The following is a 24419-nucleotide window of genomic DNA, read 5'->3' as shown; positions in this document are numbered from 1 at the left end:
ACCCGGAGCCAGCAGCTTGTTAGCTTTGCTTGGCATGAAGACTGGAGGCATAGGGAAAACAGCTAACCTGGCTCTGTCCGAAAGTAACAGAATCTGCATACCAGCACCTCTGAAGCTCACTAATTAAGATGTTAGATTTCTTTTGTTTAAACCATACAAAAAAACCAAAGTGTCCACACTGAAGATACAGATATAAGAGTGGCATCTTCTCATCTAACTCTCTGCAGGAAAGCAAATAGGCGTATATCTCAATATTCTGATTTTTAACTTAGTGGTCAAGCCAACTGACCTTCATGTCCAGAATCTTCTGGAAAGTCTCGGGATTGCCATCCGCCAGGAGCTTGATGTAGTTATCAACAAACACCACTGGTGGTTCATGTGGGGCCATCACCACCTGTGGAAAAGTAGAGTTTTATGTTGATTTCAACATTTAAACCCCCCCACCCCACCTTTCCTGTGCCCCACTGTGGGACGACCCAAGAGATCTTTAAATGATCCCACATGGGGCAGCTATGGCCCAGAATGAGGGAAAGAGGGGGCTACAACTGATAGAACTAAGTAGTTCTAGCTGCAAAGAAAGCCGAGACATTGGTTCTATATTTAGAAGTCCACTCCTCACTCTTCTTTTCCTTCTACACACCAATTGCTCTATGCATGAGTAGGCAAGAATTAGCCTCACCAGTAATTATTTTGGGGGTATAATGAGTCTGGGCATAAATCTGCATTAGTCAAAAGCAGGCAGAAAAAGTTTAATGGTGCACAAGTCTTTCTGGATTGGATTCTCTTGTTATTCTTTGTTTTTGCAACAATAGAGACTGGGTGGAAAACGTGGATCGGATAGCATTTCTTTGAGCCGGTACTAAACAGGCAGCCAACACATGGCTGACAGACCCCCACCTCCCATCTCATGCGTAAGCGTGCGCACAGGGACAATCTCACAAAATGTTTCTCCTATCCGTGAGTTCAAGAAGGCCCAATCTATCCTTTCAAGCTTTGCCCCTCTATTTTTACTCAAGGTAAAATACGTGAGAAGGTGAGCTGCACAGACAGGGAGAGAGTGGAAACAGAATAAGGAGAGAAGGAGAGGGAAGAGCAGGCATGAGAGGCTCAGGATCGTCTGGAATTCTTTGCTTTCTTACCACCCCTGCTGACTGAGTGATTTACTTAGCAACTGTCCTGGAGCCAAGCCAAGGATAAGGCCTGCAGGGACCGTGTAAAAAAGGGAAAGAAAGGAGGACAGGGAGTTTAAGAATGAAAACTGGCTATAAAAGGGAGAGACAGAAACAGAGCAAGGTAGGTGGGGGTGGGGGTGGGGGTGGGGGTCGGGGCATTCAGGCTGAACAAGGGTGGGGATGGGGGTTGCCTTTTAAATTCTCCCCAGAACAGAACTTCAGAGGTAGGGAAGGGAGAGCTGGAGCGCTGGTGGGCTGGGCTGGAAGAGCGTGGAAAAACAGCCACGTCTCACAGGCATTGCACGGGCCAGGAGAGGCCATCTCAGACAGACAGAGCAAATCCTATGTACTTTGAACATGACTGAGCACTGGCTCACATAACAGACAACCCAGATTTTTCTTCTTTAACACTCGAAGTAGATCATTTGAAAGCTACGTAAGATATTTAGGGGATCTTACATAAGTGGAAACCTAAAAAATATACTGACTATTCTTTAAACTGAAGAACAACTTAATATTGCGTCACTTTAAAGCTGCACTAATCAATATTTTTATGTCAGCTGGACCAAATGACTGCGTTTAATGTGAAAGGGCTCACTCAAAGTGACAAACCCACAGAAATATCACCCACTCTGCAGTTCTAAACCTTACAGACCATTTTAGCTTCTTTCAGCTCACTGTTTTTTTTTTTTTTATGAGCTCTGATAAACCCAGTGTTCACTACCTGTCTGTCACTAAACGACAGAGAGACAAAGTTAGCAACTAGTTGGTGAACGCTGTGAAGCATTTGACAGCTAAAGAGACAGATATTTTCCTCAGGATTCAACACCACAAGCTCAAAATACATGCTTATGTTAGTCCATGTGTGCTAGATGTGTAAACAGGCAATTGTTTGCTAACACGTAACAACTTTATAAGGTGATAATATGTCATTATTGTGTTTACAGCTTCTTTTGCTGCTCCTAAGTGGCCCACAAAAAAATAAATAAATACAATAAAATATTTAATATTGCTTTAAGTCACGGTTACTTCACATCTGTTTGGAACATCAACAGGATAGTTCTGATTAGTGTGAAATCATTAAATCAAGACGACCAGTTTGTATATTAGATCATTCTAAGAGCAGCTGATATAAAGATTAAATGTGCAGAAACACAAGCTTTTCTTACACTCCAATTTCCTGCTGCAATTTCCCTTTGGGAATAATTAGGTACTCTATCTATCTACCTACCTGTCTTCCCATCTTCCCATCTTCCCATCTACCCACCCACCCACCCATCCATCCATCCATCCATCCATCAACCTACCTTTTGGAAAATTTTACAAGTTCTCCAGTGTACTAATCCAAACTTGTAAAAACAAAACTGTTCCAGTTCAAAGAACTTATACTCTACCTAGGTATTTGAAATGTACATGGAATCCTACAGTGGGCTAAATGCTTAAATCTACAAGCAAGCTTTGAAAACTTAAAGTGCTCCTTCAATTGTGCCTAAGAACTGCAGTTTCTTGGAGGGGGTAAGCCAAACTTAATGTCAAGTCACAGCGTCACAGTGTAATTTAAAACTATTGTTGAGGCTTTGCAGAGGAATTCCTGTATTGACCTTGGACCTGGGTTATTTCAGACGTTTCAGTCACAGCCCAAGGTGGAAGCAATTACCTATGAGGAACTCTTGATGTTACATAAAGTTGATGGCTAAAATGCTGGCTGCAGTACAAAAGCTTCTCTTTACTCATATGGGCTTTCTCTTTCAAAATGCTTAAGACATTCAAAGAAGAAATCTTTCTTCTGGTTTTTTGAAAAATACTTCCTTTTATTTATATCATCTTGTAGAGCATTATTGCTCCTTTTAAATTTTGTGCTATCTGTCTATCTTCGTAAGTATTACTGAGATATTTCCGGTATATTATGTTTATAATTTTATTTTATTTTGATATTTCTTCTAGTATCAGATTTCTAGTCTCTACAATGATTATTTCTTCCTCTGCTGTCATAGTAAAGCATGTGAATCACTCAAAAGGCCTTGCCATGCAGTGTCAGCTACGTCTGTGAGGGTTCTTAGCAGCCATTTAGATCACATTCCAACTGAAGGGGCCCGCTGGCAGTCATATTCAGAGAAAGCAGACAGTAGTGGGCTGATGTGAATGCATTCTCTAATTCTTTAATGCGAAAGCCCCTTTAATCTGTGGCAGATGAGCGGAAATTCATGTATCTACATTCAGGGCATTTTTCCAGGGAACAAACAGGCCTTACATAGGCCCTATGGAAGAGTATGCACCCCATCAGAAAACAGTCAGATGAGACAATCAAATATGAAATATGACAAAGGGCTTTGCTCGACAGTCAATGTCTGAGGCAGCTTCATAAACAAAGTTAATCTGAAGACATGAGTCTAAGGCAGGGTGCAAGAGTGGTCACTATATAATGCCATGAATCAAAAGCAAAGGACAGGCATAGCACGACTGCAGCACGCCACACTGACTGCTATAAAAAAAAAAAGACGGTCCAACCACGATAACTTCAGGAAGGAAAGAAGGCATCCTGGGAGTGTAAGGGAAATCAAGGGACAAGCAGGCGTGTACTCTGTGTGTGTGTGCGTGTGTGTGTGTGTGTATTTCTGTACACTCCAGGGACAGTTAATTAGGGTGGGGTTAATCTATGGGAGCCACATACCAGTTTCCTCTAGGGTCTCATAAGGTAATCCTGAGGCAAGGCTAACTATCCAATACACAACGTATTATACTGCATGTGTTTCGTGAGTAGACGCATGGTTGCATGCATTTATTTATTTACCCACTCTCTCACTCACACCTTTTCACTGGCTAAGGGTCCACAACATACCGTGTTAAAGAATATGTGTGTGTATGTGTCTCGTCTTGGCCCATCTATCACTCATTAAACCAACAGAGCATGAGCTCCATTCGTATGCCCTTCCTACCTCGTGTGAGATGGATTATTATATGGAAACATTCTCATAAAATGCTATTGCAATTTGGGGTTAAAGACACAGTTAAAGGGTTATTCTGCCCAAAAATAAACTCTAAGTAGGTAATCTGCTTGAGTGAATCAAGGCAAACCTTTTAATACTGGATCACCAGTCAAACTGCAAACACTTAAAGGAGAAATGTTTGTTCAGTCTATTGGTACCTTTTATGATGGAACCTTAATTAGTGGAAAAAACAGTTAGCTGCTGGTTGTCACTTTAGTGTCAACACCAAAAGGTCATGTTTAACTGGACATGTTAGAGTTTCAACATTAAATCTGTTAAATGGCAAACAAGAGATAAAGAAAACTCACTTAAAAATAGGGTTCTATCTAAAATTCCGATCCTTTAAAGGTCATAAAGTGAAGCTTTGGTTTAAAAATGGCCAGCATGAATTTAGCCTCGCAAGTTAAATGTCATAAAATCTGAAGTGGCCCATAAAGATTGAGTGGATCTGATAATGTGTTTAAGTTGAACTATTTTGTATTTAGATTTGAACTAAGGTTCTCATTAAAATCCATCAGTTAAAGATATAAATTCTTTCTGAGTTTATACCATGGAAGGTAAACTGTTTAAATTAATCTCTACTGGCTTTAGGAACAAGGTTGAGTGTTTTTCCAACATTCATTCATTCATTCACAAAGGAAAAAGCATTTGAAACTCCCCCCGCCCACCTTCAGTATCATCTCTGCACGGGTCATGCCTTTCACCACTATCTTGGTGTAGCTGGCAGGTGCCTTACGGAGCACCTGGGAGCCTATGGAGGGCAGATCCAGCAAGACTGTCTTCAGGGAGTGGGTGTCAAGGAGGAGCTGGTGGGGTAAAATAGACAAGACATTCAAGATTATTCAAGATTAAACATGCATAGCAGCGCACATAATGAAAGTAATGCATGAATTTTCTGATGTAATACTCCTGCAATACTGCACATACAAGTACAGCTTAAGATGTGCTTAAGCAAATGACCCACAGCGCAGCTCAAAGGAGGCTTGGGGACAGAAAGGCATATAGTAAACTTACTTGTTCAGCTCCCACCATGCTGATAGGCTTACATCTGAACAGGTGGTTGATGAATTTGGGAATGAAAGAACTAAGAAAAGAGAGAAGAGACAAATATATCATCTTTAGGAACTTTTAATTGTAGTTTACAGAGTAAGTAAGTATGAACGTGTGCGTGTGTATGTGTTGTACTTTGTGAACTTGATGCAGAACTGTGTGAAGTATTTGCGGGTGGAGGCCAGATTGTCTCTGATGATTGGCACATTTTGTTTAATGTGCATGATGATCGACGTCACATAGGGACTCTGGTCACCCACATGCTCCACACTCTGCCACGGCATCTGAGGGGGAAGGATGAAGGACAGGGAGAACCTTTAGCATCAGAGATTACACATCAGTACAGTTTAAAATATTGTTTATCATTAGGCTTATGTTACAATCCCTTTAAATGCATTACACATTAAAACAAAGAGATATTTTTCATGTGGAAACTTTCAGGTTTCTGAATGATGATTAGGTGCAAAGGCATTCACAAACCCACCAGAAACACAGTGTTATGACATCTTCTTAAGAGTGTCTTTTAAGGGCAAACATATGATCATGTTCATTTCACTTTTAATGAATGGCCTGTGGTATTAAATTCCAATATCTTAAATACTATATGCGCTGAACGTGTGAGTGTGTGACTGTGTCTGACCTTGCTCATAGCAGTAAGAGCAGGGTCACAGGCAGCATCAAGATCTTGAACGAGCAGCTGGATACTGTTTGAGATCACACTGAGAAAACATGAGTGACACCACTGAACATACTCTTCACATAATAGAAGGTAGGCTGTTTTTCTGCAAGAAAAAAAAATTGCTGGTCTGGAATTGTCGCTTACGTGCTGAATGTATCCATCTCCCCAGTCAAATTAATTCTCTCTACCAAAACTTTATCTACTTTCTCCTTTAGCTTCTCTTCCAACTGGAACACATACAAAAAAAAAAAAAACATGAATGCACACACATAAACACATAAAGGTTTCATAACTTAAGTTGCATCCATTAAAATATGGGTCGCTTTATTTTTAAAATACTGACTTAAAATTGCTGTATGTGTGTTGCAAAAAAAGCATGAAACCTTTCAGGTTGTGTTGTAATCGTAACTGTTTACTCTGAGTTCCTTAAAACACTGATGAAACATAAGTCAAAAGTCTTTAACTACCATGAGAGGCATCTGCAATGTTCTCTACCATACTTTGTCACTGCAGATAAATCTCTGCTTCCAATCAATTAAAGGCAAATATTTATAGTTGCTTAGGTTTATGCATCTGTGTGTGTGTACATGCCTGCTGTGTGGTAGCCAAACAGTACTCCGCTGTGCTAAGGATGCTACAGATCAGACAGAGCTCGTCTACGGTAAACTTTGCAGCTTCTGAGCCCTCTTTCTCCTTCAGCAGACTACTGATGGTAAGACCCCCACTGTTACTGCTGGACCTGGATAGAGACAGAGGGAGGATAAATGAGCGGACACAGAAAGAGACGGAGAAGGCATGTTTAATATACAGAAGGGACAATGCTTAAAGGTCCGATCAGTAAATTATGGCAATATATTTTACATGCATATTAACATATACAAATCGAGAGTTTGACTTGTGGAAGGAAAATCTGTAATTGTTTCTCAGTTGATGAGTCTACTATAATCATTGGTTAATATATGCCTTAAGTTATAGGGTGAATTAGAGGGATCAGGGGTTGAGATTTGCAATAAGCTTTGAAAAATAAAAAACTCTTTGTTGAACCCATTGAAACCACAGGTATGGAAAGCCATTTTTAGTATTTGAGACACAAGAGGCCTAACAACAAGCAGCCGAAAGTGTTGGGACTTAAGGTCAATTAGGCTTCAGTGACGACCCAGTCATTAACAAACGTCATAACAGAGACTTGTGGGTAAACCCACAACATAGTTCAAGCTCCTTTTGGGGGCCCCTTTCAAAACCTCGCAAAAGAGATTCACAGCACACCAGATAGGACAAGCGTGTCTGCATGTGTCTTTAAGTGTACGCACTTGCAAAGCATTGGAGTACATCTTTGACTGAGTGTCTGTTTACGGCGCAGAATATGGTATACATTAGACAGCGAACGCAAGTGTGTCATTAGCATGCATGAATGTCTGAAACAGAGCATGACTGTCTGTGTGTGTGTGTGTGTGTGTGTGTGTGTGTGTGTGTGTGTGTGTGTGTGTGTGTGTGTGTGTGTGTGTGTGTGTGTGTGTGTGTGTGTGTGTGTGTGTGTGTGTATGCCTATACCACCAGCTACTGCGGAATACTAATGTGGCCAATGAGCCAGAGATGTTTTTGCTGGTAGCATATTAGGCTTTGCCACAACATAACCAACTCCAGATCCCTCATAGCATGCCATCGCAATCCATCAAACACAGCGAGGACTGAAGACATTAAATTTCAAATTAAACTCCTAAGCAGGCCCATCACCATAGCTAAAGAATGAACAAATATGGGCGTGACATGCTTGTTTTGAGAAGTTGATGTGTTTGTGTTACTGCCCAGAATATTTAATGATTCTCGTGGATGGAAATTGTTAAACTTCTAGAAATATGAACGAGTGAAGGCTTGTGAGCTAGTGAGTATTTTTGTCAGCAGGATGGTGTGTGTGGCACTGATTCAATAGTTTTCGGAAAACAATGGAGGTCTATGGCACAGTGGAAATGACATACAATACTTGTTTGTAGAATTGATACATTATTGGTTATGGCCTTTTCATGGTATTTGTTGAAAATTTGAAAAAAAATTTATAGAACATTGCCAGACTTATACTTCAATATCCTCTTCTGTTAGAATAATATTTAGAAAGGCCACCATGTCACAGAGTAGAGGGAGTCAAATATTCTACAGAGACTCTAACTTGTGGAAAATGTGTCATGACTTTGTGTTTCAAGTGAAAAGAAAGAAGTTGAGGGTTTTCCCTGTTACTTTAAATCAGTCACTGACCATTACAGTTCGAATGAAGCCTATTCTATACTGGCTTCAGCAACTGACACAGCTGCATTTGAGGCCATTTGATAGAAGTGGCTGAATACTGAGGCAGTTTGATTTGACAACTTGAGTAAAAAAGTACATTTAGTGTTAAATCAGGATCTTCGAACAATGTCATGCTAATGCTTACCTTTTAATTTATAAATCGATCATGTCTTTGTTTTAATTCTACTAAGATGAAAAGTTCTCACTGAAAACCACCAGTATCCCTAGTTCCATGTTGAGAGTATAACTCCCCCTGTATGAGAAAGGGAAATTCTAATAGATGACTCTTTTTTAAATAAACCAAACCTTAACCAGTCTTACTTAGGCAGGTTTCCAGAGAGGATCTTCCAAGCATACTCCCTAAGGAATTTCTGGAAGATGGTTGTGAGGGCGATCATTGGTTCTCCAGTGCTCAACTGGGAGCACTGCACCATACACTTCTTGTAATACACAAAGAGGTCAGCACAGCTGGGCAGGACTGCTCCGCCCTCCTCCGTGCCCGCCTTGGGTGGGCCTTGTGCTCGGAAGTCAGCCACAAACCGGTCGATCAGTTCGCCCAGGTTTCTGCAGATGCCCAAAAATGTACAGCCAAACCCACATAGGTTCACACGCACATACACACACATGGATGGTTGGATTAGGGGCACATGAAAGGATTTAAATGAATCAAATAAAAACATTTAACAATTAAAAACACATGATTGTTTCGAAACCCCAATAAATAAATGAAAGGATAAAATAACAGGCAAACAGACAGAGAACCAGATGGATAAACAGGAGAAAATATTCCAAGCATATCAAAATCCTCAGTACTACACTCAACAGGTCCACAGTCAGTTGGTGTGGCCCAATACTACTGAATATTGGAACTAAAGCCAAAGACAAAACAAGCAGGCCACTGTTCTCTCCTGCTATGTCCCCCTGGGGACAAGCTGATCTGGCTGTTGCCTGTTTAAGGCCTTTGCACAGAATTGAAATGAGGTTGTAGCTGCAGAATAGGTCAATCCCGTATCCTTGTAGAGACAAACAGCATTTAATGCACCAGAGAGCCAAGAGCCAGGAGCTGCATGCAAGCACAGCAGTCCCAGAACTGTGATCAGTTTCAGGAGCGTTCACCATGACTGGGGGAAGGGAAGGGAGGGGAGGGACTGATGGAGAAGAAGTGAAGGATGATGGTAGAAGAAAGAGAAAGGGGAGGGAAAAATTTAGGCCGGAGGAAAACAGAAAAAGAGACTGTAAGGAAAAGGGAGAGACACTGAAGAACAAGAGACTGAGATGAAGAGAGCAGGAATTAAGCAAAAATTACACATAAAGAAAGAGACCAAAGAAGGCATACCAAAAAGAAAAAAGTAAAGAGGTGGGAATGAAAATAGGCAGATCTGCTAAGGCAGCACTTATTCGACCTCCCTCTCTCTTTCTCTCAGCGTCTGTGGTCGTGCAGCTAATGGGAAACATTTCTGCCACAGTGGAGACAGAGGCATGTACAGGAACAAGAGATGGAAAGACAGAGGAAGCAATGAAGTACAATGGGAGGAGGGGGTTCTGATTGATGAGTGGGCAATGGAAAAGGGATGCATGTGCCAGCTTTACGCACAACCTGCTCCTGATTCTGGGTCTGTGTACCACAACACTATTCAGTCTTGTCTGCTTGTATGAGTGTGTGTTGCTCACTTGTCTTGGGATTCTATGTAGACATATAGGTGAGGTTCAAAACACTTGGAGACAATGCCATGGAAAGGGTTGTCCGGAGCTTTGGGCTTCCTGGGCTGAGAGAGCAAAGGAAAATGGGCCATTAGTGAAGTAACAGGTTCTAGTTGTAGCTGCTGAGTTTCACTCCTCCAATCAGTCAGTTTATTTTTTTGCCTCCTATTCAGTGAGCAAAAGGTAAGTGTCCTAACTCTGAACATAGAAACTGTTTCAAAGATAAGGTGGTGTGGGAGATTCTATATTTGACACATGTGATATATTAGAAACTGAAGCCACTGACTTTCCATGCACAAACACACATAACTAACGCAGTCCGATACTACATCCCTGCAATAAATTCTATCTTTATGACGGTTATAATTATAAGCATTTCTTAAAATTGTTTTAGAGAGTTATTGATTCAACTTTATTGTCAAATTGCAGGCAATAGCTTGATAATGCTTTGTGCTACACTGAGAAATGCTTCTAATATTTAGTCTACCCTCCTAGTAGGGATGTTATATTAGAGAGGTGCAGTTTTAGCTAGGTGAATGCACCTAGGTGTGTGCATGTTTGATAGCTAATAGAATTCTTGGTTCTTATTCTAAACTACTGAAGCAACAGATTGCTCAGATCTTGGACGATCTGTTGCTTAGTATAAGCTCTGTTTAAAAAGTGGTGCACATATCCTTCAGCCAAGACAACAAGTAGATCAGATAAGGTTCTTGTGTTCAAACTAATGCCCCATAGGCGCATGATTGTAAGCTGGGGCAGTACAGGGGAGAATTTCTAAATAGGGCTGCTACACTACTGTTCCACTTGCCAATGGATTGCCAGGAGCAAATGAGCCAGTCATGTACCCTTTAAGTTTAACTGGCCTCCAGAAAAACTCCACATCAGAGGAAGCAATATCTGACTGTCGCTTTATGTTGCAGAAAAGTCAAAGGGGGTCAATCCAGATCAACTTACCTTGGCCAGATCCTCATCCTTCTCTGTACCCACGTCCTCACCTTGCTCATCCTCCAGGAAGGGGTTAGTTGGGTCTAGAGGGCTCTCTGATCTCTTTTGCTGTAAAAACACAGATCTTTAGTATTTTTTTTTTCTACTGCTCCATTAGAAGAGCATCGTACGGGGCTAGACTGCCACTAAGGCATTGCTTGGTAACAAAATTCTTGAGTTATTATTATCAACAACGTTCTTTAAAATAAAGTCCAGGTTTCATCACTGTCTTTCCACCTCTATGTAGACCATTTCATGTGAGGCTTTGATGAAACTGCACCTCCCATTATAAAATTCCACTCAACCAAATCCCTGATTGAATTACAGAACCCAGTAAGCAAAAGTGTAAACTGAACTGTAGACAAAAGGGCCTCTGTCTAGCCCAAGTATGATCAGCTCTGAACATGCTTGGCCTAGTTGTGCCCCAACAAAACTAATCGTTCCCTTTATAATCTGTCTATCCTCAGTGTATCGCTTCCACCTCCGCACGCCAACATGACTGGAATTAAAAGATTTCTTCAGGCTCTGACACCAAGATTAACCTGTGTATGCATGTGTATGTGTGTGTTTTTAGAACACAACAAGCTACAAATCAGCAGTTTCAAGTGTCATTGTGTTACAAACAAAATTATTTTGCTTAGACTACAACAAAACATAAAGCATTTCAGCAAGTGATACAGTCTCAATGGAGAGTAGTATATACACACGCAAATTAATTTTTGGGGGAGGATGCTGTGATTTGATGACATTTCATATTGCTAGAAAGGTGTCAGAGAAGGGTGCAATTATATTGCAATTACAATCTATGATATAAATTTCTTTCCTTTAACTTCAGTTGTGTTTGTGCACTTCAAGTCTAAATAATTTGAAGTAGCTAAAGTAAATAAGACGGGTACTGTTAGAAATGTATGTGTGTGCTTTTCTCACTCCAGGTGTGTCAGTCAAGGTGCATCCTGTGAAGCGTTTGGCCAGTAAACCCTCGAAGTTTGTGGTCCTCTGAATGGCAAACAGAAGAAGTTTCACCTCAATCTCCTTAGCCCTTGTTCGCATCACTTTGGCTAGCTCCACTCTTACGAACACACAAAAAAGTGAAAACAGTTTTAGTGTATTACGTTTTTATTTCTACGATTTAACATCACAAAATGTTTCAAATAATCCTTAGTAGAATATAATTGTAGTCTTACATCTGTCCCTTTGGCAAAAACATGTCTTGTCAGGCTTTTTTCTAATGACATGAAGATTTTTGCCAGGTGTTTCTTTTTATATTATTGATAGTTGCAGCCTGGAGCACTGCACAAATAAAGCCCACTACTTCTTCTGGGTAATTCCATGTCAAATAGGTTGATTTGACATGGAATTACCTTTGAACTATTCATGCTACATGCTTGAAATTTTCAGGGATAATTCTACACTATTATATGTTTTAAGCTTCTAAAATGGTTGAAAGGAATCAAAATTTCTGATTTATGAGGCATTAAAAAAAGAAAGGAAAAAAAAAATCACATCTTTATTTCAATTGCATATTTCTCTAAAAACAATCATACCACTGGAAAGAGCGTGTTTTAATTAGTTAATCCACAAAATACAAAAGTTGGTACGTTGAACCAAACTATTTTTACAACGGTATCAAACATGGTTTTCACAGGCTTGGGTGTTTGTTTTCTTCCTTGGTTGCCATGGCTTTGGTTTACTTACACATGTGCTGTTTTGTTTACGTAACTATGTGCTTCTGTTCCTTTTTGTTCATTTCTTATGCCTTATAAAGAAGAAATTTTGATTTCTTTCAGACATACACTTCGTTGCAAAGAAAGTACTGTAACATGATTATTATACATAAAAATTTAAAAGATCTGATACAGTTCATTGCAAAGTTATAGTGGTTTCCAAAGCATGAAAGAATTTTTTTAAATATAATTTTCAGCAACCCTTAACTTGGTATATATTCAACTGTAGGCCAACCATTTTAGAAATTAAAGACATCTCATAGTGTAGAACAATCCCTGAAAATTTCAAGCATGTAGCATGAATATTCCAAAAGCAATTTTTTAGCAACACTCTTTTACGAGGGCCAAAACCCCTTTTTTAAAGACTCCATTTCTCAGAAACTAAAGAAGACACAAGCCAATAATTTTGCACACTAGTTGTTGGGTACAATGACATTGTGTATATAAAGTATGAAGCAAATCCAAGATGGTCAGTTGGGAGGCATCTGTTGATTTGACATGGAATGACCCTTCTCTTGTGTAGCTGAGGGGAAAAGACTGAGAAGTGAGGACACTAGGTCACTGCTCATGTGGGCCACCTGCGTCAACTGCACAGAAGGTTGCACCAAATCACAGAATAATGCCACGCACGCCATACCAGTGCGGTTCACTTCATAATGCAGGAAAGCCCCACAACCAATTTCTCAGTTTGTGCCAGTTTCATTTAATTTCTCTTTTTTTCCTTTCTTTCCTTTTCTTTTGGACAGAGACGAGGTATAAAGTATTCATTAGACCAATCATATAAAGTAACAGAGTTCATAGCCTAATCTTAGTGCCAATGCTTGTCCCTAGATGTGCTCTTTTATTTATTTATTTTTTTTTTGTAAAACAACATAAAGTATATATGTTGTATGTGTGTTTACCTGGTGATGTGGCAGAAATCCACGGCAATACGCTCTGTCATGCACCATTCTTCAGGAAACATGCGTCCATATTTCTCCTCGTAGTCTACCAGTTGCCGCTTGATCCAGGCATAGCGGCGATCGATCTTGTCCAGCCATGCAACCTGATCAACAGGGCAGGGTTCAATTTTCATTGATATGTAGATACCATCTTTTCCAATTAGGCAATTAGGTACTGTATTTAGTGTAACTAGATATGACCATATATATTGTGGAATTCAATTTCTTACTCACATCTTGATTTTCCTGGAAGAGCACCAGGTACTCTGAGAGGTGCTGCCTGATGAACTTTTTGATGATCTCCTGTTTAATGCGTGGGTCCAGCACATTTGCCACCAGGCAGGCATCTCTAAGCACATTACTAGGACCACCTGGTCTCTGGATAGATTGTGATATAAAAGTTTAAATATAAACTTTTGTACAGTGGGAGAAGAGGACAAGAAAAATGTCTAAACAGACGAAAATAGAAGGGCTTTGTCAGGGGAAAAAAGGAAAAAAAACAAACATGAAAATCCAAATTCTTATACAACATATTTACCTTGGAGCCCTGAGAGGGGAAGGATTCTTCAAAATCTGCCAGGATCTGAGTCCCCAACTCGCTCTGTGCTGCCTTTACTCTAAATAGGACAAAAACAATCACACTGAAGTTTACATAGTTTCCTCAATCAGCCAAATATCATACTTGAATAATTAAATTGTCACGTGGAGGCCTCCAATATGCACCAGGGTTTGAATTTTGAATGTTTTGGGTCACTAGACACTGATTTTTTTTTTTTTTTTTTTTTTTTTTTAAATCGCTACCAGCCACAGTTAAAAGATATCTTTTTACTAATTGTTCAAAAATAGTGGAGAAAGACAGTCCAGGCATTTTGTCATCCCTCGTCATCACAAATGTAAAGCTCATCAGCTTGCTATGTACAAGTTACTTCCAGACAACAGCATTGATGTTTTTCAAGTGCCACTGCACTCATCAGAGCTTTTACACTCACTGGTATAAAAGCTTTTAACAAGCTCTAAAAATGTTTTTCATGGAGTAACGTAATTAAAAAACTGCACCTGTCAAGTGTCTAGCAAACCTGTTACCGTTGCCTGTCACAGCCAATTATTCCATACATCTAGTAAAAGTTTGTCAATCTTAATATCAGTACACAAATTTGCAGGTCTATTTATGTGCATGCGTGTATTTCAATGAAAGTGAACACACTGGCTTATGGTCAGTAAAGCAACCATAACGAAACGTGACAGAGAAACGCTGATATAATGAGGTCTACAATCTGAGTCTGTCCAGTCCTCGGAGAGTTAACCAAAGACAGCACTGAAATTCACAACAATCGACCCGAATAAACAGGAGAGGGTGGAGAGGTAGTATCACTGATGGATGCCAACTGAACTGGTAGCTTTCATTTCAAGCACTATTGACTAAATACCCAGCTATCCACTTCTCTTGGGGAAACTACTGTGTATGAGTCTCTTATCATACACACTGAACTGCAGCTCCTGTTTTAGCTATGTCTCACACCCTAATGAGCCGATGTAAGATTCTTTTTTATTAAATCATGTAGTGTCTACAGCTGTTTTATCTGACTGAGACCAAGCTGCCAGCAGCAGGTTGATTTAGTGCCAACTTTGTTATCTGATTGATTTGATGTTTAATAGTCATGCTAAATTCAAATTGTCTGAGATATTTTTACCAAAATGTTTTTTAAATTTTGTATGTAATTGTTTACAGCTAACTGATGTAAAGTAGGCCTTGTCTTCTGTTTTATTCTTGAATTCAGAATTTAGTAGAAAATTTCTTGCTATTATTAACTATACAAAAAGGATCTGACTTTATAGGTAACAATGACAAGTAAAAGTTTTGCTTTGCTGCTGCAAACATCTCTTTAGTTACTTTTCCCCGACTGTAACTCCCCATCTTATCCTTCATACTGTCTCTATATCCATTGTTGCCCATGTTTTTCGGATCTATTGCTTGTCTGTGCATCTGTCTCTTGCCTCATTCTGCTACCTGTAGCACTGTGGTGGCTGATGTGTCAAGTCTGTCCAGGTCTCGCACAGAGGAGTAGTGATTTTTTTCTCTATTAACTGTTTGGTTGCAGCTGTCTGCCCTGCCTTCATATCTTTCCCTTCCCTGTGTCTCTCCTATCATCTGTTTCTCCAGCATAGTCACTTCTTCCACGCAGCTGTTATTTGGTATGAGCATTTTCTGCCACACCTCAGTCAAAAAAGAACAGACGGTTTTGGGGGATCAACACCACTTTGAACCTGAACATCAAGTTGGCCAATGTGTCCCAAACCGATTCTGGTGTTATTGGAAAAGATGAGTAAAAATGGAAATTAAATAAGCCAGAGCTGTGGGAAAGAATAGCATAATAATGCATTTTGTTCTCTGTGTTTGTGTTTGTGTTTGTGTGTGTGTGTGTGTGTGTGTGTGTGTGTGTGTGTGTGTGTGTGTGTGTGTGTGTGTGTGTGTGTGTGTGTGTGTGTGTGTGTGTCTGTGTCTGTGTCTGTGTCTGTGTCTATGTGTGTGAGTGCTTGTGTGTTTAAACAAAGACCACATCCAGATTTTGGTATGACTCTCTCCAGAGCAAACAAACATTCTTAAATATAAAATTAATCAAAATGGTACTTTTGAAATGCATGAACAATATTGTCAAGTGCATAGTGTGAAAAATGCATCTTCCGAATGTACGCGTAGAGGCACAAACATGGAGATACAAACACACCCTCAAAAGTATGCCCCTAATCTCCAACTATGGAAGAAATGCTGGCATAACAGGACCCTATTCAGTGTGTTTCCTTCCTCTGTATTCTTGTATGTGTGGTATTGTGCGTGTGAATATCTGCATAAACAGGATGTAATACGCAAAATACCTCCAGCCAAATACTGTGACCACTTTTCAACAGTTCAGCTAACGAGCTGTGAAATATTTCAGCTGTAAAGACAGATCAAGCTCTGAACTGGCAACTAGAACTGAGCCTCTCTTACAGCTATGCTGTTCACCAAACAACCCAAGTGAGCTTGAGCAAGGCACTAAAACCCTGGTGTTCAAGAGCAGCTGATATGCAGCTGATACAATAGAAGATGGTATATAAATATATATAAATATAATATATAAAGAAAGTGTATATAGTATTGAGGAAAATATGTACAGAAATAACCTTATGTAAGCATATTCATCGCTGGTGGGTGAGTGACTGATTGAGTGACAGAGTGAGTGAGTGAGTGAGTGAGTGAGTGAGTGTGTGTGTGTGTTTTAGTGTGTGCATATTAGTTACCTCTCAGAAAGCTGTCTGATCTGGGGAATGCCCATGTACTTGTGGAAATGTTCAAGCACATTGACCACTCCCTGCAGCAAGTTGGCCACCTCACCATATTGCCTCCTTCTAGTCATGGCTCTGGATCACAACACACGTGAATTATTTCTATTATTATATTTTTAAAAAAATCTATTTTTATATTCTCTGTATCTCACTTACAAATGTAAATCGCTTTCAAACACACTTTACTTAAAAAGTAAAGTTTCCATTACTTTTGTTTCCATCTATCTATATTTTCTTCTTGTTTTGCAGTACAGTGTACAGTAGCAGCTTTTACCCACAGGCCACTGATTTTCTCAACATTATTGAAAACAGATCAGATTGCAATAAAACTATCATTCAGCTGACAGCAACTAATGCTTTACAGAGTCTCCACACACCTTAAAATACTTCATTTTGGTCAAATAAGCTTTAGGGGTAAACTGTGGAGTCTTTTGTACCCACTCTAAAGAGTCCACACCTCCTGCCAACATATGCAGGTGGTTGAGGGTGGTGATGGATGTAGTTAGGTGGCGCTTGGCATGGTCCAACTGCTTGATGTCCCTTGTAATCTCCTTCACCTGTGCGGGAAGAGAACAAGTCAGACAGACTGGTCTATAGAGAGAGACGAAGAAGGAGAAAATAGCACGGAAGAAAGGGGGAAGTAAAAGTACAGAGATGGGAAAGAAGGAGGCACGCACAGGTGAACAAATGTAAGAGAGTTGTTTACTGGATGGAGCAATAGGATGAAGAGAAAGAGCAAGATGAACAATGCACCCACTGGTTTGAGAAATAAGTGCTCGTACATGCCTCCTGAGGTAGGATCTGCTTGCCAATCTCCCCCCTCATCCTTTCTCTAGTCACCCAACCTACTGGCCTTCCTCTGACTCTCACCGACACAAACAAACACACTCAAACAGCACTGCAGGCAACAGACAGACACATGGAGGGTGCATTACCTCGGCTTTAAATAACTCTCCCCACTGTCCTCTATTGTAACACAGGGAGGATACAGGTTGTATCTCCCCTGTGCTAATGTCATGTCCCTGATAAGCTTCAACAAGCCACCTTTGTGTGCGTGCGTGTGCGTGCGCATACCATTTGTTCAGACTTCTCTGCCTTGTCCTTGATGTCTTTGATTTTGCCAAAGAGCTGTTGGATGGCTATCTGGGCCTCCTCCAATGCCTGCACAAAACAAACAGAGCACAGAAGGCAAATTTTTAACTACTGTGTAAGAACAACTGAGAATGTGTGTGTGTCTTTTTATTCTTAGAATGGGCAACACTGCAAGTCAGTGGTCTGAGCAGACTTGGCCCTGAGGCCAAGGCCCAGCTCAGCACATCCCTAATAATGTCAGAATAACGCTCGAAGCAGAAACAGCAGCAGGAAGTGGAGGAAAAATGGAAAACCAAACAGAACTGTTCGACCACAACCTTGGGGGGAACACAGAGATGAACCTCTTCTCTCTCAGTTTCCTCTCACAGACTGACTGAAGAAAGTTATCATGTGACACCTCTACTGAATGGACATCTACAAAGTTTTTCTACCTGGTAGCTGATCAATCAGTAGAGCAATACAGAGTACAACTGTATGGATACGGAAAAATTAAAAAGGTCCTCTGCTGTCTGGTATTTTCACATAACGCACAATACAGGTTAGAGGTCATACATTCTTCTTCCATCTTCATCATTTACAGATGAACTTTCTCACTGTACCTTCATAAACTGAGCTGGACAGACTTCAGTGTACTGTGCATTAATTGCGAATGAGTCAGCCTAACAAATTGCAAATCAAACTGTACCCTGGTGTCTGTTGGAAACATCAAAAGTGACATTGAAGGGTCGAATGTCTGGTTTTTCATTTATCCACAAATTCATGGGGAGAGAACATGGAAACCCTGTCAGTAGCTGATGGTAAAACATATTTATTTCTTATTCCGCTTTTAATTTAAGTGCATCTCCCCATATATAAAAAAAAAATAATTTCAATTTATTTCCTAAAAAAAAAAGAAGAAAAAAGTAAGCTTTGAATAATTCTTGTTGTGAGAAGGAAGGTGGAGGCAATATCTGTGTGTCAGTTGTGGTGTGCAAGTCTGGGTCAAATTCCATGGGATATTTTTTTTTTTTTTATCCGGTCGCGCCACTTGCTTTGGTCCATGTGAAAAATTATCCGGCCAATGCCCATTCCCAGCTCTAAAAAGGGGGGTATGTCAAACACACTAATTGGACGTCTAACTGACAAGTGATCTAGATATCTGACATTGATTGTTCTTAAGTTGACGCACAGGCCATAAGGCTAAGCTCTGCATAAAGGCTGTCACTATAAAAGCTAAAGAGATCATTAGCAGTTTTAACAGCCTATAAAGCCAGACCGGATTAGATAACATTAGTCAGATACAATTATAAGATAGCTGAAGTGCTATTCTAATATTTCCCCATCATCTGACATGGCAGCTGTTCTTTGATGGTCCTAAACAGAGATTTTGCTCTGACATCTGATTCCAAGATAATTGGCTTCACTTGGCCCGATGCTGTGGCGGCACTGCAGACACAACTTTGACTCTCCTCACACTGTCTCTCTCTCACTCTCTCAATCACACAAACACACACACACACACACACACACACACACACACACACACACACACACACACACACACACACACACACACACACACACACACACACACACACACACACACGCACACAGACACATGCACACAAGGAATGCTAACAGCCGGCAGCAGCTGTGCAAGGAATTTACCACTTTTACAAGCACCTCTAAGAAACAAGTGGACAGCGAGAGAACAAACACACAAAAATCGTGCAACGTGCGTGCGCACACACACGCACACACACACACACACACACACACACACACACACACACACACACACACACACACACACACACACACACACACACACACACACACACACACACACACACACACATAAATACAGCTCGTAGTGACAGCAGAGGATTAATTTTCCTTCCTGAGTGGTGTCAAAGAGCAATGCTTGGTGATGGTGTCGCAGTGACACAGTCAAAGTCAAAGACGGCACCATATGACCAACTCATAAAGTCACAGAAAAAAAAAACGTTTTGGCGTTTAACCCTCTGTGGGTAGTTTTAATCTGACTGTTCTTAAACAAAGCTAAAACTTCATCTACTCTGTGTCATATGACCTTCTGTCAAGAAAGTCGGCCATGTAGGCCAAAAGAGAAGAACTCTTTGGGTTAGGTACTGACTAGTCTTTAATCAAGATGAGCAAAAACTGACACCAGCTTACGTGTGTAATTCTGTATTTTTATGCCTCATAAAACCCTCTGGTTGTTAGGTGATTGGATAACTGAATTGGAAGAATGAAGGCAAGTTATGTGATTACTCTTTGATCTGAGAGTGAGAAGGAAGGGAGGGCCACTGAATCTTTATAGAGGTTCCCTGGAGGACATCTTGAGCAAACAAAGTGCATGCAGAAGAGGGGCCAGAATCTCCAAGGCTGCAATTGTTGCTCATGCAGACTCAGCTGAGTCAGTCTGGCTTGCTTCCTAGCGTTAATTTCCTGTATTTAGCCTTGAGGAAAGCAGAGAGAGACCACTGCCCAGCAGGCGCCTCCATGCCCAAGATGTTATCTGCTCTCACACAAACATGAACATATACACATGCACAGTGTATCACTAACATGTAATAAGCAGCACATGCTCCATGACACACATTAAGTGGTATTATAGAGTTTAAAAAAAAGGAGTGGGGAGCTTCTTTGCAAAGCTTGAACAGGATTGGGATGAACTTCACTCCTCGCTTTGACAGACATCAGTTTAGCTTTCTAAAGTAGAGGGTATATTAAATGGCACTTCTGAGTTTAGTTTAGCCAAAGACAATAAATCAGACCAACCCAACACTGTTATTTTTACAGTTGAAACATTGCCTGAGTACAATGCTTCATGTAAACATTTTTAGGGAGACAATTTAGAGAAAAGAGTGTTTCACTTAACAGAGAAAAACAATAGCTCAGGAAATGTTTTGTATGGAATCACTCCTCGAGTTAAAAATACTGTTTTGTCATGGCTAAAAAAAAAAAAACGAAAGCACCACTTCTAATGCATTCTGTTGTAAATAGCAATATGCCGCTACACTTTTCCTTAATTGTTTCAATCCCTTTCATATTCAGTCCCAGAAAACAATACAACATTTTGGCACAGTTGGTGTTTGCAGATAATGAAATAGTCAGATTTAATGAGCTACTCTTAAAAAGTCACTAAATAAGGCACGGACTGATAGAATCTGCAGTGTGACCCCGATTTTAAGAAATAAAAATTAAGAAAGCAGAAAGTTATAAACACTGCAAAACTGTAAATTAGGAGAAAGAACAAAGAAAGCAACAGTTTAGAGTATTATAGTATCATAGTATAGTATAAGACAGAGCTCTGAGAAGCATGGAAACTAAAACAAGCTGTGAACAGTCTTTTCGAAGTTAACAATAAATATTTACATTTAAGCCGATTCTATAGGAAGACCACCCAACACTGTATTTTCTAATGCAGCCCTCTTGATAGCACAGTGGACATAAGGAGAACACACATTTAACACACACAGAAAGAAAAAATCAAATGCCAGGAGTCTGCAAGTAGCAAGACTCCTTATTGAGGTTTGACCCTTTAAGTGTGTGTGTGTGTGTAAACTGTTGTGCACAGCAGCTCGCTATGGCAAAAGCCTGAATAGCAATCAATTAACATGAAAGTGAATGGCCGGCAATAATTGATAACAAATGTTTGGTCTTGTTAATGAGATCCTCACCCTCAGACCACACATGAATTCCAACTAAAATGCTTTCACATCCATAATTTTCATTATAGAAAGATCAATAAATACTAAGTATCCTCTTCATTAGCACATGATCTTAAGTTCAGCTCACTGTGGAGCAGGTGTGCAAGTGGTGTCCACATCATCATGACAATGGGCAGGCAAGAACACCATACAATGGCCACTGTGTGTGGTAGGAAACTCTTGGCTGGCAGACTAGTACCAGATATAGATATTGTGTGTGTGTGTGTGTGTGTGTGTGTGTGTGTGTGTGTGTGTGTGTGTGTGTGTGTGTGTGTGTGTGTGTGTGTGTGTGTGTGTGTGTGTGTGTGTGTGTGTGTGTGTATGTGTGTGTCATCGTGTGCGCGTGTACATTTGTTTGCATTTGCCAACACAGCCAGACTGGTGGGGAGGTTCCCACAATGTGCCCTCATCTCCAGCGCTTGAGGAAATCATACAGGTTAGAAGGATTAGTCTGGACTGTCGTAATTTCTGGTTAATGACAGAGTTCATGTCATTATAATTGAGTCTGTCTCTCTGCCACTGAACACCATGTATTACAGTCAATCATAGTGTCACCAGTTTGGCTTGTGTGGCTGTGTGTGTACGCTTCTGTCTTAATGCGATGCAACAGCCATTCCAGTGGTGCTTGAGTATTCATTGGCTGGAACTTCCCATGCAAAGCTACAGTATATGGTCTCGTGGCAAATTAAGGTTATCTAACTCAAAGTATCTCCTAAATACTGATGTTACTTATTCACAACATCATCACGAAATCTCAAAACCTCACCTTATTTATTACTATTATTATTTATTCATATATTATACACATGATACATAAACACTTTTTCATTATCACCTTTTAACAACAGTCAATAACACTGTTGCTGTGGGTTCTGTCCTTCAACAGAGCTTTAATCACATTGCCAGCTGCTACAGTAAATTAAAGGACAAATATTACATGTGCAATAACTTCAATACAATACGAACAAGAAAAACAATAACATGAGGAACAGACCAGTCAACACACTAAATATCAGCTCTATTAGCTGCCAGGGTCTGACCACTAAGACAGTCACATTTCCACACTTTCACTCCTGCAGCATATTACTAACTGACTCCCTATAGGAAAATCATTCCCCAGACCTCCACTTTCTCTCTCCTCCCATCTTGCTCTCTCCATCCTTCTCTATAAATGTTACCATCTTGGGTTTCAACCTGGGGATTGCATTTAGCTCAGTGAGTGAGTCCAGTCAACAGTAGAAATGACTAAATTGCTGATCCTTTTGGTTTTATTCTATTGCTCTTTATGTTTCAATCATCATCTTGAAATGAACACCTCTCCATCTTTCCATCTGCAGAATGGATTTTCCCTCTGGAAATGTTGGAATGGCTCTGTGGGGCTGGAAAAATAAACTAGAATTATTGTGTGTGACTGTATAATGTTATTGGTCTGGATGGGATTTAGAGCATTTCCCCTACCAAACGGTAGCTAACTGGGAAAGACTGGGCCACCGGGCCAGACACCCTGACGACAACACACACCTAATCATGTCAGCTGGTCAGAACATACACGGCTCACCCATCAGGTGTCACATTCCCTTTTAGCCACAACTCCTTGAGAGAGCAAGGACCTGGATTAAATCAGCAGGGGTTGTTCTTTTCCATCATTCTCCCACAAGAAAAGGCAAGACTCAAAAGGCTTGGTTTAAAAGAAATCTAAGTATTTACATACGGGAATCTATTTCCCAGACGTATTTTCCATAAAGAGGGGCAGTTTGAGCAGCAGGAATGGATCTGAGTCATCTTGTCCTTTTCCATGGAAGCAATGTGAAGAAAGGAAAGAGCAGGAGAGGGGGAGGAACATTTTTGTCTCGGTTGGGAGTAACCAATGAAAACATTCTAACTTAAGGAGAAGGATGCTGTTTTGAACACCACACGTGATGAATAGGCATGGCAGTAAGCATGTACAATATGCAAATGTGGTTCTTTATCTCCCCCATTAGCGCAACCACGGTCCACATGCTGTGTGAGGAGCGATGCTGTACAATACTACCAATTCGAAGTCCAACAGTTTTGTCTAACCACTGCAGTATGTTCCTTCATGACTTGCAGCTTAACTCACCTGTCTACCATCCTGGCCCACATTGGTCTGGCCTCTCACCACCGTCCTGATATTGTCGTCCAGACGCCTGTGAAATGTGACACAAAATGGCTGTCACATTGAGGGCAAACTACAAACAGCAATAAAATATCTACCATTGTATAATTTACATCTACTCACCGAATCTTCAGACGAATCTTGTTTACCACATCATCAATATTAGCCAGAGACTGAGGGGAAATAAAAGGAAAGAAGTCTAAAAAACATAAACCAATCGCAACCAATGTGTTGTGCTGTTGACCCTATATTTTACAGAAAAAACCAGACCTCTGAACAAAAACAAATGCTTTCTAGCACTTTGTGCATCAATTTGTGCTTAAACAAACTTCAGATTATAAAAATCTGTTCTATAATATCCACACCTCATATGCAGGACAGGTGGAACCTCTCACCTGATGAATTAAAAACCAAAGTAAGGGACAATACATGCACACTACTAGGAACCCTTCTATAGTATATAAGCACAAACTGTAGAGGTACAGTGACCCCCATGGACATGGAGTATATATACACATGTATTATATATGGATACAGTATACACATTATACTTTACATTATGTATTTTTTCATATATACACAATTCTACATATACACACAAACATACATACATATATACATATACATACATATAT

General features: G+C 40.3%; 1 protein-coding gene across 1 annotated transcript in view; it reads right to left on the bottom strand.

Moving 5' to 3' along the window:
• Window positions 1–24419, bottom strand: part of vps53 (VPS53 subunit of GARP complex) — a 101818-nt gene that overhangs the window by 2323 nt on the left and 75076 nt on the right. The window contains exons 2-20 of the mRNA XM_040131250.1: window positions 23908–24029; window positions 23749–23815; window positions 17917–18003; window positions 17284–17399; window positions 16798–16917; window positions 14057–14135; window positions 13753–13896; window positions 13480–13622; window positions 11781–11922; window positions 10824–10922; window positions 9840–9934; window positions 8490–8732; window positions 6480–6627; window positions 6033–6115; window positions 5850–5928; window positions 5345–5493; window positions 5174–5243; window positions 4828–4965; window positions 290–394 (exon numbers count right to left, since the gene is read on the bottom strand). Coding sequence (XP_039987184.1) covers window positions 290–394; window positions 4828–4965; window positions 5174–5243; window positions 5345–5493; window positions 5850–5928; window positions 6033–6115; window positions 6480–6627; window positions 8490–8732; window positions 9840–9934; window positions 10824–10922; window positions 11781–11922; window positions 13480–13622; window positions 13753–13896; window positions 14057–14135; window positions 16798–16917; window positions 17284–17399; window positions 17917–18003; window positions 23749–23815; window positions 23908–24029 — 2229 coding nt within the window. The remainder of the gene's footprint in view (window positions 1–289; window positions 395–4827; window positions 4966–5173; window positions 5244–5344; window positions 5494–5849; window positions 5929–6032; window positions 6116–6479; window positions 6628–8489; window positions 8733–9839; window positions 9935–10823; window positions 10923–11780; window positions 11923–13479; window positions 13623–13752; window positions 13897–14056; window positions 14136–16797; window positions 16918–17283; window positions 17400–17916; window positions 18004–23748; window positions 23816–23907; window positions 24030–24419) is intronic.

Source organism: Xiphias gladius, chromosome 7 (assembly GCF_016859285.1).
Source record: "Xiphias gladius isolate SHS-SW01 ecotype Sanya breed wild chromosome 7, ASM1685928v1, whole genome shotgun sequence".
Classification (NCBI taxonomy): Eukaryota; Metazoa; Chordata; class Actinopteri; order Istiophoriformes; family Xiphiidae; genus Xiphias; species Xiphias gladius.
This window is presented reverse-complemented; position numbering and strand designations above follow the sequence as displayed.